Source organism: Drosophila guanche, unplaced genomic scaffold, assembly GCF_900245975.1.
Source record: "Drosophila guanche unplaced genomic scaffold, DGUA_6, whole genome shotgun sequence".
NCBI classification, from domain to species: domain Eukaryota; kingdom Metazoa; phylum Arthropoda; class Insecta; order Diptera; family Drosophilidae; genus Drosophila; species Drosophila guanche.
In genome coordinates this window covers 15,529-34,715 of record NW_022995759.1, presented here as the reverse complement: position 1 = coordinate 34,715, position 19,187 = coordinate 15,529, and the positions used below count along the sequence as shown (strand labels likewise).

At 37.1% G+C, this 19,187-nt stretch overlaps 1 protein-coding gene across 8 annotated transcripts in view; it reads left to right on the top strand.

Moving 5' to 3' along the window:
- LOC117590600 (calcium-dependent secretion activator) overlaps positions 1–18,840 on the top strand; it is a 46,249-nt gene extending 27,409 nt beyond the window's left edge. For 5 of the 8 annotated variants that reach the window (XM_034283373.1, XM_034283367.1, XM_034283368.1 and 2 more), the window contains 7 exons: positions 809–965; positions 10,199–10,340; positions 10,689–10,856; positions 15,000–15,309; positions 15,378–15,758; positions 17,437–17,576; positions 17,643–17,841. In XM_034283373.1, coding sequence (XP_034139264.1) covers positions 809–965; positions 10,199–10,340; positions 10,689–10,856; positions 15,000–15,309; positions 15,378–15,758; positions 17,437–17,576; positions 17,643–17,841 — 1,497 coding nt within the window. Of the gene's footprint in view, positions 1–808; positions 966–10,198; positions 10,341–10,688; positions 10,857–14,999; positions 15,310–15,377; positions 15,759–17,436; positions 17,577–17,642 lie in introns of all 8 variants that reach the window. The other 3 variants (XM_034283375.1, XM_034283371.1, XM_034283370.1) reach the window with 2 other exon arrangements.
- Positions 18,841–19,187: the final 347 nt, after the last annotated feature.

The window sequence follows — 19,187 nt, the reverse complement described above, 5'->3', positions numbered from 1 at the left end:
CAATGAAGAAAAATACTTTCGACTGATGAGAGTAAAATTGAATTACTTGATCAGATAGTCAACAAAGCTTGTTTTGAATTCACAGAAATCCGATTTCCACCCAAAATCGTAAAAAATATCGTACAAATGAAAGCTGCTGTTCATAAAATAGTAGTGCTTAGTGTACATAAGCTGTGCTGAGCCTTATGAGACGGGGCTTCTTCTGATTTGCATTGCTAACATTCTACCTGACAGACTGGCAGTGTTTTAAAAAAGTTTTGAAAGTGGTGAGGCCCTAATATTTTTATGAATAGTATGTATGAATATTATAGGCTTTTTTTTTTTGTAATTTGTAAAAAAAAAATGTATTTTATACTAAATATGAAATGTCCAATAGCTTGCTAAAATAGTGCTGTGATTCAGCGTTCAAAAATCCTTATTATGATTATTATTATTATAAGTATAATTATTATCTAAATATATAATTATTTGTAAAGGTATTAATTGTCTGCTGTACCATGTGCTTGTACTAAAGTACTTAAACTTTTTTTTTATTATCGATGATGTTTACTTTTTAACCAAAAATACTTAAAATAGTTTTTAAAATTCGTCGATTTTCTCAAAAAAAATTTTATTTTTATACTATATTGAGCATATTTTATTAGCTTCAAATTTAAGAGCTACGAATTGTGTACCATACAAATTAGTTTTCAAACGCAGCTTCAGTGTTTGTTTGCTAAACAAATTTCAAAGAGATACATACATATATAAAGATATTGTTTTGACATATGTTCCATATATTATTAATATTAACATTTCCTTTCTTTAGGCATTTGCTTGGTTTAGCGATCTGCTGGTCGAACATGCGGAAATATTTTGGTCTCTTTTCGCAGTTGACATGGATCGCGTTTTATCAGAACAGGCGCCTGATACGTGGGATTCGTTTCCCTTATTTCAAATTCTTAATGATTATTTAAGGGCAGACGGTAAGTAGTACATTCTATTAAGTTTTAACTTAACCTAACGGTGTTACTTTCATCTATGTAAGTGATTTGGATACACAAAAATATATGAATATGAAAATAGAATATCTTATTCCGGAAAAAAAACTTTTCACATTATTCAACGAAAAATAGGGATTTTAGTTTAAAAAACAAATATTTATTTTAATGTTATGAAATTTCTTTTACAAACCATAGGTTCTTGTAAGAGCATATGCTCTTCAATGTAGAACTAAAAGGACACTGCTTAATTTTAGGGATTTTAATTGGTCCGCTCTGTACTTGTGTACTTTATTGAAGGCACAAACGCATCTTACGCGGAACATCAACGTTTATAACAGGTACTCAGTAGTACATCTGTTTGTTATACCCGGTACTCGAAGAGTAAATAGTGTATATTGTATATGTGGGGGAAAATGGATGTATGTAACGCCACGAAGGAAACGTTTCCGACTCAATAAAGTCGAGTCGATATTGTGAATTACACTTGTAACAGTGTGAGCCATACAGCCATCTGGATGCAATATTTGGTGGCTCTAGCTTTTATAGTCTCTGAGATCCATTCGCTCAACAAGACGGACCGACAGACAGACAGATATAGACTCAGGTATTGATGCTGATTAGGAATATGCATACGTATATACTTTATGGGGTCGGATACGTTTCCTTCTGTGCGTTACATACATCCACTATTTACTCTTGGAGTAGCGGATATAATAAGGGGACACAGGATATACAAATGTAGAAACCATGCAAAAACGAGAAGGGACGTGTGAGACGCTTCTTACGCGTCACAACTTTTATACCCGGCACTCCCGAACTGAAGAGGGAGAACCAACTTCTTGAGATTTTTTAAATAGTCTTGATTTTAGGTTCTTTAGACTGGATAACTACTCTTTGGTGAACCAAGGAGGTTTCGCAGATCTAGTCGGACATGAAAGTGGGACACACGTGTCAAAAATTGTGTCAAGTACATTGTAAAAAATGTTTGTGCCTTCAATGACGTCAGTGCACAAGTACAGAGCGGACCAATCAAAATTTCTAATTAAGTTATTGAGCTTCGTAAACTCGGCTTTACGGATAGCCTACCCGCACGATCCGATACAGTAGGTCCAATATCTATCGACACTTCGAAAGTAGGATGATAGCAGTCTTCAGGTATAGTGAACGGGAGTGCTCGTGTTAACAACGCTACGGTCGGATCCGAGACAAAGCACAGATCAAGCAATCGACCCAAGGAGTTTTTTACATGGTTGACTTGAGACAGGGACAGTTCTAATAAGCCATCAATAAACTCATGTCGTGACATGGGCACAAGGTTGTTTGACTCGTTAACCGAAGACCAGACAGTACCTGGCAGGTTCAAATCCCAAAGAACTATTAAATGGCCTTTATCAGATAGCGAGGAAGAAATGGTTTTTAAGGCGGACAAGTGCTGCTCGTATATTAATACATCCGAAGTCGGTGGAATATACGAGCAAGTGACATAAATAGACTGGCCGGGAAGAATCAGTCTAACACAGAGGAATTCCAGGTCTTGTGAGACCTGAACTATGAAAGGTTCCGACGTAAAGTAAGAGTTTACTGCAATCAGAGCCCCTCCTCCACGTCGAGACAAACGATCATTCCTATAAATTGTGTACCGATCTACCAAAACTTCGAAACTAAGAATGTCCGGCTTTAACCTGGTTTCGGTAAACACATAAAACATGGGATAAAAATGTGAAACTATCCATAAAAAGAGTGCTCAGCTTACTATGTAAGCCGCGAGCATTTTGATAGGCTACAAAGAGGGATGTTTTTTTGACTGCAAGGAATTGCAGTGGAAAGAGGTGGATGGAGCAGAGGAGGAAGGAGCACTGGCCTCACTACTAGGAAGAGTTATGGGGGGCCTATTTTTCTTCTTAGCCTTAAACTCTTTTACAACCAGGTGATCTGGCCAAAATTTGTAAGAGCAAATGGTCTCGAAATGAGTTGGAGACACTCTAATCTTGAAAGAGGATATCTCCCTGTCATAAGAGAAATTAAACTTCTCCACCTTTAAGCCAACGGCTTTTATTTTGCTTTGTATAAAAGCAGTTACATCATTAGATGTGAGGTCAGTGGCAAGCCGAGAGACAAAAACTTGCCGCTTCGGTGGGACTCCAACCAGAGGTTTTGGCACCACAGATCTGGTACCTGTGACGGCAATATTCGGTGGTCCGGGTCGTTTATTAACTGGTGGGATCGAAATATATAGGATGGGCTTTGGAAGGACTCGACAGACACGGACGCTACAGTACTAACTGGCTGCATGTTCTCCGAGATGATCGATTCGGTAGCCGAAACTTGATCACCGGCTGTTGTCGTTGCCCTTGGAGTAGCGAAAGAAATTAGCTGCTGCACTATCGGAGTGGACGGAGACAGTTGATCAGCAGCGAACGGTCGAGGGACAGGCACTTGCAGATCACGAGGAGTGACCTTTTTCGCCTAGGAGACTCACTCAGCACCTTAAAACTGCTGAATTGAGATTCCATGGCTAGAAGCCGATCGTACTGCTTTTTAAAGCCCACGGTCAGCTCCTTAAAGCCCTTTCGCGTCTGCCTCATAAACGTGACCATGTCATTCTCGATAGACCGACATGCCTCGCAACTGTAATGCAGACCATTACGCTTCGAAATTGCGTCACCCACGAGGCCTGAGAACCCAATACATTTTGCGTGCACTACGTTATCGCAGAGCCAGCAAGGGATGATCGGCTGGTCGTGGGTGATCTGCTTTTTGCAAGCCTTAGCGGAACACACAACCACGTATTCCATTATAAAAATAATTTTCTCAAAACAAATAGCAATGGGACCAGTGCGCCGACAAAGTTCTTAAAGCAATGCTTAATGCGGGATCGAAAACAGATGAGCGCAGAAAGGAGAGAAGAACAAGCGCAGCGGCAGCTAAAACAGTGAGCGCGCGCTACTGCACAGAAAGTATTGAGAGCGAGAGAGGGAGAACAGTTACTCGAGCTAGAGAGTGAAAGGCAGAAGCGCAACTACAAGAGAGAGACTATTAGTGAGGGCGTACTTACAAAAAGAAAAAGCACAAACACACAACTAACCGACCCACAAATGAATACGATTAAATTTTAATTTTAAACAAATAATAGGCATGCACTCGCGTATTAGGATACGTAAGAAAAGTGGCAACCTATTCAGTAATTATGAGAAGAATTATTTCGAAAAAAACCCGGGTGTTTATCCAAAATAGAAAGGAAAATACGGAGCGCAAAACAAAAACACGTCTGGTCACTAGGAAAGAGAACGAAACCGTAATGCCTCGAAGTGCAATGTAATGACTTTGTATCGCTCCAGCCCCTCCCTGGCTCCTTACACCCTCTGCGGTAGTTCTCTTGAGAGAATTACATTGATTGATGATCTAGGTATTAAACTAAACCCCAATTTAAAGTTTTCTGAACACATTTCTACCACGGTAAATAAAGCCATGGGTGTGCTTGGGTTTATAAAGAGGTGGTCAAAGGAATATGATGACCCCTATATAACGAAGACTCCCTTTATCTCGCTTGTTTGCCCTCAGTACAACATACATCAGGACCGTATTGAATCAGTACAGACTTTTTATTATTTGCCCTACGGGGCAAAAACTGGGATGCAACTGTGAGACTGCCATCCTACCGCAGTAGACTTCTTTTAATCTTCTGCCATCCCTAGTTAGTCGTAGAAAAATGCTTGGTGTAATTTTTATGCACAAGTTGATCAAGGGGGATGTAAACAGCCCTGACTTGTTGAGCCACGATTCCCATTAGACCCACTAGAAACTATATTCCTTTGTTCCTTCCACTGTGCAGATCGAATTATGCCTTTAGGCCTTTTAGGCCGAACCCTTTAGGGTTTTATGCTCGGATTATAATTCCCTCTATCACATTATATCCTCGACTAACTCCCTTCCTCTTCTTAAATCTCTTATACTAGCCTACCCCTCCCTTAGTTAGTTTCATTTTAGCTTTGTCTTGTTTCTTAGCTATGTTGATCTAGTTAAGTTGTGTTTAGTTCAAATTTTCCTCGAATATTAGCCTAAAATCTATCTTTCCTGCATGCTCGCGACCTGTTCGGTTAATCGCGCCGCGCGTCATGCGGCAGCGCCCCTCTTCTGGGTTCCGCGCGTAACAGGCTTTGGCTTGGTGTCGCATGGAACACTTGATGGTGCAGTTATTGCATATCACCGTCCAGACGTGCTAAAAAAAAAAAAAAAAAAAGTGTAGGCTTTCAAATTAATGCATTTTGAGTTTTTGCTCAACCCGGTTACAATCCGAGTTGGAAGGTAATGTCGTCTTAAAACTCTACTTGACACTGTTTCCGCTGTGCTGATTTTTTTGCGGTGGTTTTTACCAAAGTCGAAAAACAATCAAACGCGTATTATCCGTTAAATACCGAAATATTTTATGATTCTTTTCAATTGTAGTATTTTTTCAGTATTTTTCGAGTATTGAACAGAGCTTGCATGTAGTCTTTCCATGAAGTCATACAAGAATCTGTTGCATGTTACCATATTTTAAAACGGTTTCGCTATATGAGTTCCCTCATTCGCTGAGCCGAACGTGTCTTTTAGATGTATGTGTGCGTCCACCTCTTTGCACCATGGGGAATTTTACCACTTCTTGTGGCAAAAATTAATAACTTCCAAATAAAACAATGTTTTAGTTTTTAGTTATTTAGTTATTTGATATTAGTTCATATTAGTGAGAGGCGTGAAAACTCTTCTTCAGTATAAAATGGCTTTTTATACCCGGTACTCGAAGAGTAACTAGGGTATATTGTATTTTTGTGGAAAGGAAAAGTGAGAAGGAAACGTTTCCGACCCCACAAAGTATATTATAATCTTGATCAGCAACAATAACCGAGTCGATATAACCATGTCTGTCTATACGTCCGTCCGTCTGTCCGTCCTTATGAGCGAATAGTACTCATAGACCATAAGAGATAGGGCAATAAAGTTTTGCATCCAGACTTCTGTTACAATTGTATTTCAAAAATGAGCCCAGCCCTCTTCCGCCCTTACAAAGGGCGAAAATCTCCATCTCCATTCTGTAGGAAATGACCATATCTATCACCGAATCTGGATGAGATTGGATCATTATTATAGCCAGAATGCAGAAAAAATAATTTGCAGTGGCTGCGCCCACCCCGTCCAGCACTTTTTTTTTGTTTTTTGCACATTCTCTCATCCACACTCTGCTCCGTGTAGTGTGCGGGTCTTAGGGAGGGGGCGAGATAAAAGGAGCTCATTAGGACGGACAGGCGGACAGACAGACATGGCTATATCGACTCGGCCATTGATGCTGATCAAGAATATATATATTTCGGGTCGGAAACGTTTCTTTCTGTGTGTTACCAACATCCGTTATTTCCCACAAATACAATATAGCCTATTTACTCTTCGAGTACCGAGTAGCTTATAAAAATAGAAGAAAACTAAAAACGCCATTCCGTATTATTATAGCCAAAATGAAAAAATTAATTTTCAGTGGCTAAACCCACCCCGCCGCGCAGCTTTTTTTTTTGTTATTTGCACATTCTCTTATTCACACTCTGTTTTTGCAGTGTGCGGCCTCTGTCTCTGACGTGCCTCTGCAGTGTGTGGCTCTAGGGGAGCGAACTAAAAAAGCGTGTTGGCGTGAGAAGTGTTGTAGATGTAGATGACAGATGAAGAAAAAATTTAAAATTAAAAAAAAATCACTTAGGTACGGATTTAATACTGAGTGCAGGGCATAAAAGTTGTGACTCGTAAGAATCGTCTCACACGTCACTTCTCGTTCATTTATGTTTTTTTCAGAGGTAGCGATTATTTTTTTATACCCGGTACTCGAAGTGTATAGTGTATAGTTTCCGAAAATATAATATAATAACAATAATAATAAATTATAATACATATATATATATATATATATATATATTCTTCATATGCATCAATAGCCGAATCTATAAAGCCATGTCTTTCTGTCCGTCCATCCGTCCGTCTGTCCGTCCTTATGAGCGCCTAGTAGTCAGAGACCATAAGAGATAGGGTAACCAAATTTTGCATCCAGACTTCTGTATGCTCACACTGAGCCCCGCCCTCTTCCGCCCCCGAAAAAGGGCGAAAACCTCTCAAACCTACAATTTATCGGCTAGTTCTCAGAGACTATAAGATATAAGCCACCGAATTTTGCCTCCAGACAGTATGCTCACACTGAAACCAGTGTAGTTCAAAAATTAGCCCAACCCACACAAAAGGCGAAAATTTCACCACAATTTTGAAGATAAAAGAAAACTAAAAACGCCATTCCGTGGGGAAGGGATCCTATAGATCACCAAACTGGAATCGGATTTTATCATTAATATAGCCAGAATGAAGAAATGAATTTTCAGTTGCTAAACCCAACCCTTCCAGCATCATCTTTTGTGTTTCGAACATTCTCTCATTCCATTCTAGTGGAGGGAGGCGAGCTAAAAGAGGGTGTTGGCGTGAGAAGTTATTTTGATTTATATGTAGATGACAGCTGTACAAAAAATGTAAAATGTCAAATGTAAAATTCGAAAAAAAACCAATAAGGAACAGATATACTAAGTCCAGGGTATAAAAGTTATGACGCGTAAGAAGCGTCTCACACGTCCCTTCTCGTTTTTAGCTCCCAATGCGATTTGCATTGAGAGAGCAGCGTTGCACCGATGCAGGGGTGCACTTCGTACCATTCGTCCTTACCATTCGTCCACAACTCCATAATTCTATATGGAGGGTCTGCATATTTTGAAAGCTACGATTGTACATGGAGTAATAAATTTGAATTAGTATTCATATCTGAAGACCAAAATTACCGATGAACCCTGGGAGATCCTGTTTCAGAATGCTTAAATATTTCGCAATATTCTATCGTTTACCACCAAGGAATCAGCTCCATTTTAATTAAGGCGCACACAGACCATAATTGAGCCGCCACAATATTATATGGATCTTGAGATCTCTAGTCAAAGAACTTAAGAGTCCGGCTGACTCGAAACCATTAATTTGTAGTTCATCTGACCATCTGTTTCAGGCACCAAGTAAATTATTTGTTTAAAATATAACCGCTGTGCAAAACTGCAACACTGGGCTTCTTTCCCATTTTTCTTTACCATATTTCTTCTGGATTTTTAAATGTCTAAAATTTCTAAACACATAGTTAAGTAAGTCACCCACAAAACAAACAGAAGATCTTGAGGCTGCATTAAATCGAAGCGAAGATACTGACCTCTGAAGTGAGAATCTTGAACTCGTGTTACAGTTTTGCTTGTCAGTGTAAGTATTTTATATGCAAAGATGATGATTTTTTAACACAATTTCGATTTTAAAAACTCTATTTCCAGATTTAAGATACTTAAGTTATGTGAAAAATAGAAGAGCTACCTCTAAAAAAAAAGCCTTAAAAATACCAGTTTTTTTACACTCTTTAAAAAAAAGTTCTGCCATAGAAAAAAAAACGAGAAGGGACGTGTGAAACGCTTCTTACGCGTCATAACTTGTATACTTGTGTACATCTGTACCTTAGCGGTTTTTTGTCAAATCTTCATCTGTCATCTACATCTACGACACTTCTCAAGCCAACACATTCTTTTAGCTTGCCACCCCTCCCTAGAGCCACACACTGCGGAGTCACGGCAGAGACGCGGCAGAGGTAGAGGCAGAGGTACGGCTGAGGCAGAGGCCGCAAACTGCGCGAAGCAGAGTGTGAATGAGAGAATGTGAAAAAAGCAAATATAAGCTACATAAGGGTTTAGCCACTGGAAATTCATTTCCTTATTCTGTCTGTATTAATGATCCAATCGCGAAGCAGAGTGTGAATGAGAGAATGTGAAAAAAACAAATATAAGCTACATAAGGGTTTAGCCACTGACAATTAATTTCCTTAGTCTGTCTATATTAATGATCTAATCGGATCTCAATTTGGTGATCTTATAGATAAGGTCATTCCCTATAGAATAGCGTTTTTAGTTTTCTTTTATCTTCAAAATTGTAGGTTTGGGTAGGTTTGGTTTCGCCCTTTTGCGGGAGCGGAAGGTTATAAATATTATCACACCATTTCTAAGCTCCATATCTTTCAAAAAAAGGAGGATCCAACAAAAACACACATTTAAATCGAGACAACACACTGACAACGAAAGCAAAAATTAACGCAGTTTCATTTAATATGTGCAGTACGGAAGGGTGTCCAGTTCACCATCTAACAACGCGAACGAACCGATCAAGATAATGTTGATCGATCAAAGTTGCGTTAACAAAGGAGCAGTGTAATAAAACAACAATTTTTCCGCTTCGAACCATATTTCCTTTTTAAACCCGGCAATCGAAGAGTTATATTGGGGAAAAGTGGATGTATGTAACGCAGAGAAAGAAACGTTTCCGACCACATGAAGAGTTTATACTCTTGATCAGCATCAATAGCCAGGTCGATATATCCATATCTGTTTGTCCGTCCGTCTTGTTTAGCGGATCTCAGAGACTACAAAATCTAAAGACACCAAAAAATATATCCAGATGGCTCTAATCACACTCTATCACACTGTTAGAAGTATTTCAAACTTTCGACCCCTCCCTTCCGTAACTGCATAGGGCGAACATCTGATGTATCCACAATTTTAAAGATAAACGAAAACTAAAAACGACATTCTGTAGGGAATGACCATACCTATCAGATTACCGAATTGAGATCAGATTGGATCATTATTATAGCCAGCATGAAGAAATTAATTTGCAGTGGCTAAACCCACCCCGTCCCGCAGCTTTTGATGTTTTTTTCACATTCTCTCATTCACACTCTGCTTATGCAGTGTGCGGCCTCCCAAAATTTGGAGGCTCTAGCTTTAATGGTCTCTGAGTACTCGGCGCTCATCAGGACGGACAGACAGACGGACATGGCTATATCGACTTGGCTATTGATGTACTTATGATGATGACTTTTGATTTTCTGTCATGTACATCACTTCTCACACCAACCACCCTTCTCGCTCGTTCTACTGTGCCAGAGGAATGAGCAAGCTGAAGCACTGCTGGAGCGGTTGGGTGGGTAGCCACTCCAAATGCATTGATTCACTCTGGTTTTAATAATGCTCCGATCAGATCCTAATTTGGGAATCAGAAGGATATGGCAATGAGAGCCCCAAATCTACCAGACAAATTATGTTCGAGTATTATTAATACCAAAACTCCGATTACAGATAACTTGCGCAATGGTCGCTTTCATCAGCACCTGCGCGATACTTTTGCACCATTAGTTGTGAGGTATGTGGATCTTATGGAATCTTCAATAGCCCAATCCATTCATAAAGGATTTGAGAAAGAACGCTGGGAGAGCAAAGGGTAAGAATAATAGATAAATATTTCCATATCCCATGTAAATAAATACATATTTAAACCAAGGCGCAACTACATAAGAATTAATTACAGAAAAAACTATTTTTATTCTATTCAATTCACACAAATACAGAAGATTATTATTTATATGATTAAAAGCAAAGATAACTTTGAGTTTTTTAGCAATTGGTTAAACAGGTAGTTAGATCGAAAAGTCCAAGGGCTTTTGCACATAAACTAATAATAACTGTTATGTTTAAGGACCGTCTTGCTTTGAATCATTTTATATTCATATTTTAAATGGATAGTTTATGTTGTATTTATTTATTTATTTTTTATTCTATGAATATATAGGATTAACGCTGCTTTGAACCCTGCAGCATTAAACAATGCAGCCCAGGCTCTCAATACAGCGGCCCTCAACCCATCAACGCTACTCAGCGGCAAGAAAGATCAAGTCAATTTTTATGTGCCGAAGCTACCAAGGCAATCAGTTGCAACAACCGCCACCGACGATATGAGGTTTTTAAATTAAAAAAACTCCATTTATAAATATACGTAGATTAAACTATTGTCATTGCATTTCGTTTTGCGTTTTGTTTTCTGCCAAATTTTATGCATTGCCAAAAATTTCTTGCAACTTGCCAGCATAATTCATATGCATCTCACAAGATTTAAATATTAAGCCAATGTCAACTGCATTGTAGCTGACTAGAAGTTCACAATTATATTCATTATTAACCGAAAATATACATTTAGTAAATAAAAATTCTTGTTGATAGTTTTAACAGAGTTCTATGTATTTTTGTTTTTCACCTCATAATTTTTAAATCCACGAGATACATTTTTCCCTGACAAGGGCATGATAGCATAAGCAATCTTTATTTTAATTTTAATTTTACTAGAAGTTGAGGCAGGTTCAAATTTTTTTGATCTTCAATTCCGTATATCCATTGGTAATTTCGTTTATACGCTGCCATCAAGAATGAATTGATCTTTGTTTCTTTTATACCCGGTAGTCGAAGAGTAAATATTGTATTTGTGGGGAATAACGGATGTTTGTAACACACAGAAGGAAACGTGACCGACCCCATAAAGTATATATTCTTGATCAGCATCAATAGCCGAGTCGATAGAGCCATGTCTCTCTGTACGTCCGTCCGTCTGTCCGTCCTTATGAACGAATAGTACTCATAGACCATAAGAGATAGGGCAAGCAAGTTTTGCATCCAGACTTCTGTTACAATTGTATTTCAAAAATGAGCCCAGCCCCCTTCCGCCCTTACAAAGGGCGAAAATCTCCATCTCCATTCTGGAGGAAATTACCATATCTATCACCGAATTTGGATGAGATTGGATCATTATTATAGCCAGAATGCAGAAATTAATTTGCAGTGGCTGCGCCCACCCCGTCCAGCACCTTTTTTTTTTGTTTTTTGCACATTCTCTCATCCACACTCTGCTCCGTGTAGTGTGCGGGTCTTAGGGAGGGGGCCTAAAAAAGAGCGTTCTGGCGTGAGAAGTAATGTAGGTGTAGAAGTAGATCTAGATGAAACATGTAGAAAAAATGTTGAATGTAAAATTTGAAAAAACCACTAAGGTGTACTGAGTACAGGGTATAAAAGTTGTGACGCGTAAGAAGCGTACCCTAAAATTATGATATCATAGTCTCAAAACCAGGCAGATAAATATATTTTTGATGTTTAATAGTTCTTATCCCCGATTGGACTATTCATTTTTTTTAATAAATATTAGATGATGCACAATGAAAAACAAGACAAAAGCTATTAAGTTGGATTATGTTTCGAATAGTACTATACTATAGTATAGTACTATAGTAGTACTATAGCAATACTAAGCAGCACAAACAAAGTGCATTCTGAGTGGTCATTCATTATATTCTCGGATGAGAGTTTGAAAATAAAATTGATTATACGCGGGGCGGGGCAAAATTAACACTGCAGTTTGGACGCAAATCTACGGTTTAAGCTTAAACGGAGTGTAGATGTAAATTACAGCTGTAAAACAAAACAAAAACAAGCATAAAAAATTATAAAATTCGACAAGGTATGCTCCGATATATACTGACTGAGTACCTGGATATAAAAGTAGTGACTCTGCATGCAGCTTTTCACAATAGTCCTCCCCGTTTACCCCATTGCCCAGAGTGGTACTAAAAAATATGAATTAATTTCTAGTTAGTTTATAATAAATTAATTTATTGAACAAAAATTACATAATCTCTTAAAATGAATTAATTTATCGGTAAAAAAATGTAGAGTCGTTTGAATTCAATATAACAAAAAATTGAAATTAATTTGGCTTAGCCAAAAGAAAGTTAAACGAATAGGTTCACATTTGTGAAAACAACCGAGTAGAAAAGTAAAGAAGGGGGGACGTGTGAGACGCTTCGTAAGCGTCACAACTTTTAAACCCGGTACTCAGTCAGCATATATGTATGTGTGTAAGTACATTTTATGTATATATTCACTTGTAACAGTGTGGAAGTATAGGAGTCTGTATGCAAAATTTGGTGGCTCTAGCTCTTATAGTCTCTGAGAACTAGCCGACAAACAAGATGGACAGACGGACAGACAGACATGGCTCTATCGGCTCGGCAATTGATGCTGATCAAGAATATATATCCTTTATAGGGTCGGAAACGTTTCCTTCTGTGCGTTACGCGCATTGCTCCCACCACAAATACAATATAACACACAATTTATAGAACTCTTGGTTTTTCTTAATTAATGTTAATTAATTTATTGGAACAAATTACCTGTTTAATTTTGTGTGGAATATACAAATTTATCGGTAAACAGTAATTACATTCTTATAAATTTCAAATGGGGTGTTAATGCAAGTCAAATTAAAATCTTTCCACCAATGTCTTAACTTAACAAAGTTAACCATGAAAACACGAAATATGACTAAACTCTCTTTGGGTAAATTGCTGGTGAAAGAATTTATTGATTGATACAAAATAGATTAGTAAATATATTTGTGTTCATCATCAATATATCTAGGAGGAATACTTCACATGGGTATTTACAATAAGTGTCTACTTTAACAGCTATAAGCTATAGCTATAGCTAATTATAGCTATAAAAACAAAAACAAGTGATAAGTTGACGGCAATTAACACGAAATTCTCTTTGCACATTGCTAACGAAATAATTGATTAGAAACGTTTTACCCGTTAAGTATGTACACCAAACAAATATTCTTTAGGTACTTCAAATGTAAATCTAATTTTGCCACTATAGAGTTCACGAGTAGGACCATACAATACAAAACAAAAATAAAATTGGAAAAGTTTTAAATATGGTAGAAGACTTTAAGTTTGAATTGCTTTACCTTCAGGTATACCAATTCTATCACGGAAAATTAAAAATATTTTTCAAGGTCATACGTTTAATTAAAATTTCCTCAAGGAACCAACCAACTTTTTCTCATAGATCTTACTCATAGATATCGGGCATTTAGTTTTTTTATTGAATTGTGTTTTTTCCGATGGCAGAACTTTTTATGAAGAATTTTTAAAGTCTGGTATTTTTTGTGTAAGGGTTTTCAGTGGTTTCGGCTTTTTTTCACATAGCTTAACTTAAATCTGGCTGTATAAATGCAGCTAAAAAACCCGAACAGAAATATTAATGTTTCTGATGATTTTGATGATAAATATCTTTAACGACGCCGAATGAATGCACTTGTAAATAACAAAAGGTAGAGGACACAATGTATCATTTGTTCTAAGTCCCATATCTTTCATAAAAAGTGGGTTTGGTTCCTTGAGGAAACATCGTGTCGGTGTGTTATCTTTAAGCCCAAACGTAAAATCAGCAAATTTTTGAAAGCTCGGTACTTGAAGAGGCAAGGGGTATATTAGATTTGTGGTCCAAGCAATGTGCGTAAAATCAGAATCAACAGACAGGGCTCTGTCTGTCTGTCTGTCCGTGCTGATGAGTGCCTAGCACTAACAGACTGTAAGACCCAGAGCAACTTACACTTGCCTTTCGAAATTTCGTCTTGCCCCCTTCCGCCCACACATAACGCGAAAATCTGTCGCAGCCAAAATGTTGAACCACTACACACTACTATTTTCCTCGGGTTTCTAATTTCTAAATAAGATCTAAAAAATTCTTTATTATGATCTTAATTTATCAAACAAAAAATATTAAATACGATTTTATAAATCATAGAAACAATTGTTAATAATTTGAATTTTCAATTTATTATATTTGTTTTGACCTTCTGTTCTATATCTGATAATGCTCGGTTTAAAATTGGTTTAAAATTTTGGAGAGTTCTTACTTTCGAGATTCTACAGTATTATATTCAATGAAACTATATTTTATTTAATAAAGGCTAAATATATATTTTAGGGAGAGGTAGTGTCAAAGAAAAAATAAAACCAGCTTTGTTTTAGTACAGGACCATTATTTAATTGTTGCGTAATCGGTAATGATAAATTACGCAAAAGTGTAATGGAATTTGTTTCCAAAACGAATGCTTTACTTTTAGATTAGAATAAAGACACGTTTATTATAGGTTACAACAAATATAACGCCTTTTTAAATATTAGTGTATTATTGTAGACTAAAACATGTTCTTCATTGTTGACCACATAGTGAGATTTATTTTTAATTTTGAATATGATCTGCTTAGAAATGGATGTGCCACTTCCGAGGATCTCTTCTGGAAGCTAGACGCTCTGCAGTCCTTCATAAGGGATTTGCATTGGCCAGATGCGGAGCTTCGACAACATTTAGAACAGCGGTTAAAAATGATGGCGGTTGATATGATTGAGCAGTGCATACAACGAACTGATTCGTCTTTTCAGTCATGGCTGAAAAAAAATATTGCTTTCATATCAACAGACTATATTATACCATCCGAGATGTGCGCCATGGTAAATGTGATATTAGATGCTAAAAATCAAAGCTTTAAACTGACGACTATTGATGGCATTGACTTGGTAAGTTCATTTATTACAAAACTCATTTACAGCTGGAAGTCTTACATTTAAAATTAACTATTTCTTAGTATAAATTCCATGCTAAAATCGACGACCAAATCGACAAAGCGAATGTAGCGATGACACAAGGGCTAAGTGGTAAACTTATGTCAGTGCTAGAGTCGACTTTGTCAAAATTAGCTCGATACGACGAAGGAAGCTTGATTGGTTCAATTCTCAGTTTTACAAATGTTTCAAGCTCCGGAAAGGATCTGGGCCAGGGATACGTGAATTTCTTACGGAATAACATGGACCAAATACGTGGGAAAATTGGTGACGACTTATGGACACTCAATTTCTTTGAGCAATGGTACAAACAGCAAGTTATTATGCTCAACAATTGGCTGTCGGAACGTTCGGATACTGCACTGCACTATGCACAAGTCTCATCTATATCTCATATTATCAAGGTGAGTTTTTTGTTGTTTTCAGAAATGTTATTTCCTCTCCTATGATGTACACCACGAAAGCTAAGGAATTATCTATATCAAAGTATCTATCTGACGCCGTGGTCGCACTCACATATTCATGTTTATCAGTACGTTTGCGTACGTGGAGAATAGCGGATGATAGTATCAGGCACCTTTTTAATACACGTTTACGTGAGCGGATTTTAAACCCGCTAAGTAAGTGGGTTACTAATCAGTTAAACACAGTTCTCAGATTAGCTTTATTTTCAGTCGACCCAATATTCGTTTAAGATCGTTAAGATTAATAGATGATTATATTTTACTGCGTACTCATTTTGTCAATTTGTAAAGAAGATAAGAAACATTTCTGTTCTGCATGAACGTATTTATACAATAATGCGGCATGCACTGTCGTCCTGTAGCTCCACAGCGCAGAAACGTACCTCCACGTACGTCCTCGTTTTTATACCCGGTACTCGAAGAGTAAATAGTGTGTATTGTATTTGTGCACAAAGTGAATGTATGTTACGCACAGAAGAAAACGTTTCCGACCCCATAAAGTATATATATTCTTGATCAGCATCAATAGCCGAGTCGATTGAGCCATGTCTGTCTGTCCGTCCGTCCGTCTGTCCGTCCATATGAGCGCCTAGTACTCAGAGACCATAAGAGATAGGGCAACCAAATTTTGCATCCAGACTTCTGTATGCTCACACTGTTACAAGTGTATTTCAAAAATGAGCCCCGCCCTCTTCCGCCCCGCAAAAGATCGAAAACCTCTCAAAACCTACAATTTTGAAGAGAAAAGAAAACTAAAAACGCCATTCCGTAGGGAACGACCATATCTATCAGATCACCAAATTGAGATCCGAGTAAATCATTATTATAGCCACAATGAAGAAGTTAATTTGCAGTGGCTAAACCCACCCCGACCCGCAGCTTATATTTGCTTTTTTCACATTCTCTCATTCACACTCTGCTTCTGCAGTATGCGGCCTCTGCCGTGGCTAAACCCACCCTGTCCATCAGCTTTTGTTGTTTTTTTTTAGATTCTCTCATTCACACTCTACTTCTGCAGTGTGCGGCCTCTGCCTCTGACGTAGTGTGCGGCTCTAGGGGAGGGGGGCGAGCGAAAATAGCGTGTAGGCGTGAGAAGTTAGGTAGATGTAGATGTGAGGTGTAGCAAAAATGCCAAATGTAAAATTGGAAAAAAAAAATGGTACAGGTACACTGACTGAGTGCCGGGTATAAAAGTTGTGACGCGTAAGAAGCGTCTCAAACGTCCCTTTTCGTTATTTATCCCGACACGGTGTACCTTGCAACAAAACGTTAACATTTTAAAATGGAGAGCAAAACACCAAAACCTGCATACATAAATTCATTGATGATCATTCATATATGATCATTACCTACGGAATTGGATTTTTAGTTTTCTCTTATCTTCAAAATTGTTTAAACAGCAGATTTTCAACTCTCTGAGACCTAGGACCTAGGACTAGGCGCTCAGCCGTGTTAATGAGTTGGAAATGTTTTTTTCTATGTGTCACTTATGCATGTATGTACTTCGACCACATATCTTATATATCCCCTAATTCTTCGAGTACCATTAATAACAACATAATATTTAAAAACTAAAAAACTCACCTTCTCGGAAACATTATTTCCATTTTATATTTAGAAAATATATTCCGACTTTGAACTGCAAGGAGTATTGGAGGATAAGCTAAATTCTAAAGCGTATCAGATGGTGTCTGTTCGTATGGCTACTGAAGAGGCAACCTGCTCTCTAACGATGCCGGAAGTAGGCGAAGGAGATGAGTAAGTAGTAAAGATTACTGAAGAAAGTTCTAGGTTAGATTGTTGATGTTCTTCACGCATTACCAGTACCTGTGATGATATTCGAGAAGCGGATGACGAAGACACTGCCGAAGAATCCAATACGACTAGGGGACTACCAAAATCAAAAGTAGCTGCCGCTCAAGCTGCTGCTGTCACCAATGTTGTTGCTGGACGCGTTGGAAATTTGTTGGGGAAAGGAATCGGAGGACTAAGCTCGAAGTTGGGAAGCGGAAGCTGGTTTTAAAGATTGCGAGTTTCTTTTATTTTTTAAATTTTAGTTAACTTTTATTTTACAACTGTTTATTTACTTATTTAACAAAATTGTTTCTATTCTCTTTATGTAATCATTTTAATAGGTTGGAAAAACAGGTTAATTTTGAACGAACCGTTTAATATTATTTCATTTATTGGGAGAGATGTGAAGAACATGTTATTTCCCATTTCTTGAACTATGAGAGTGTTTGGAAGGGTTTTATTATTTTGTTTATATTAAGCCGTTAATAACAAAACTATACATAGTTCTGGTGACTGGATTGATATATTAAATTGAGTTAATACATTTTATTTTTACTATTCAATATAAAAGTTTTAGCATATATAAACACATTCTGTGGTCAGAGTAATAGCCATTTGTTTAGAGTTATAATAAGAATTAGAATGTTCATTTTACTAATTTAAACTAAATTTAACTAAAACATAAATCGCGAAATTAAATTAAAAAAATGATATTTCTGATTATCACGATTCAAAGTATCCGTGAAGTGATTTTAAGCCAGTAAGCAGAACTTTTGCATGAAAAATTGAGTACAGAAGACATGCAAAACGCCATGGATATCAATCTTTTAACGTACATATGCCTTAACAGATATAAAAAGCTATCTTCTGAAAATATGATAAGCATGACGTGAATTTTTATATCTTATGCTATTTTCTGTTAAAAAGTATGTATTTTCGGTTGAATTACACTACTCGACAAAATCTAACTTTTTTTTTCCTCAAGGAACCAAACCGACTTTTTTTTAGAAAGACTTAGGGCGTTAACATTTTTTAATAAAATATGGTTTTTATTCTATGGCAGAACTTTTTTTTAAGAATATTTAAAACAGGTATTATTTGTTAATGATTTTTTCTGGTTGTCGCATTGCCATTCTGAAAAGTTATTTAATGCAGCTAAAAACTAAACCCAGCCACTTTGTGGTTTTAGTTTACCGTCTGGAAAATATTAAGCTTTGAAATGCAAAACTAATTTTTTTTATGTAAATTACAAATTACCGTGGCCAACATTTTTTTAAAACTAAAAAAAAGTTATATTAGTGAAAACATTAAATTATCGTCAGACCATTTCTAAGCACCGCGTCTTTCAGAAAGTTGGTTTGGTTCCTTAAGGGAAAATCGTGTCGGGTAGTGTTATTGTCGTCCATTAGTGTGAGCTCTTTATCACACAAAAGCATGCTACTGTCTTATAAACCGTATAAAACCTTTTTAAATTACATTTACAAATATAACAATTAATATTAGGAAATGCTTACGATTAGATTTAAATATAATAATTTACTCATTCAATACACCATACTTATTTATAATCACTTA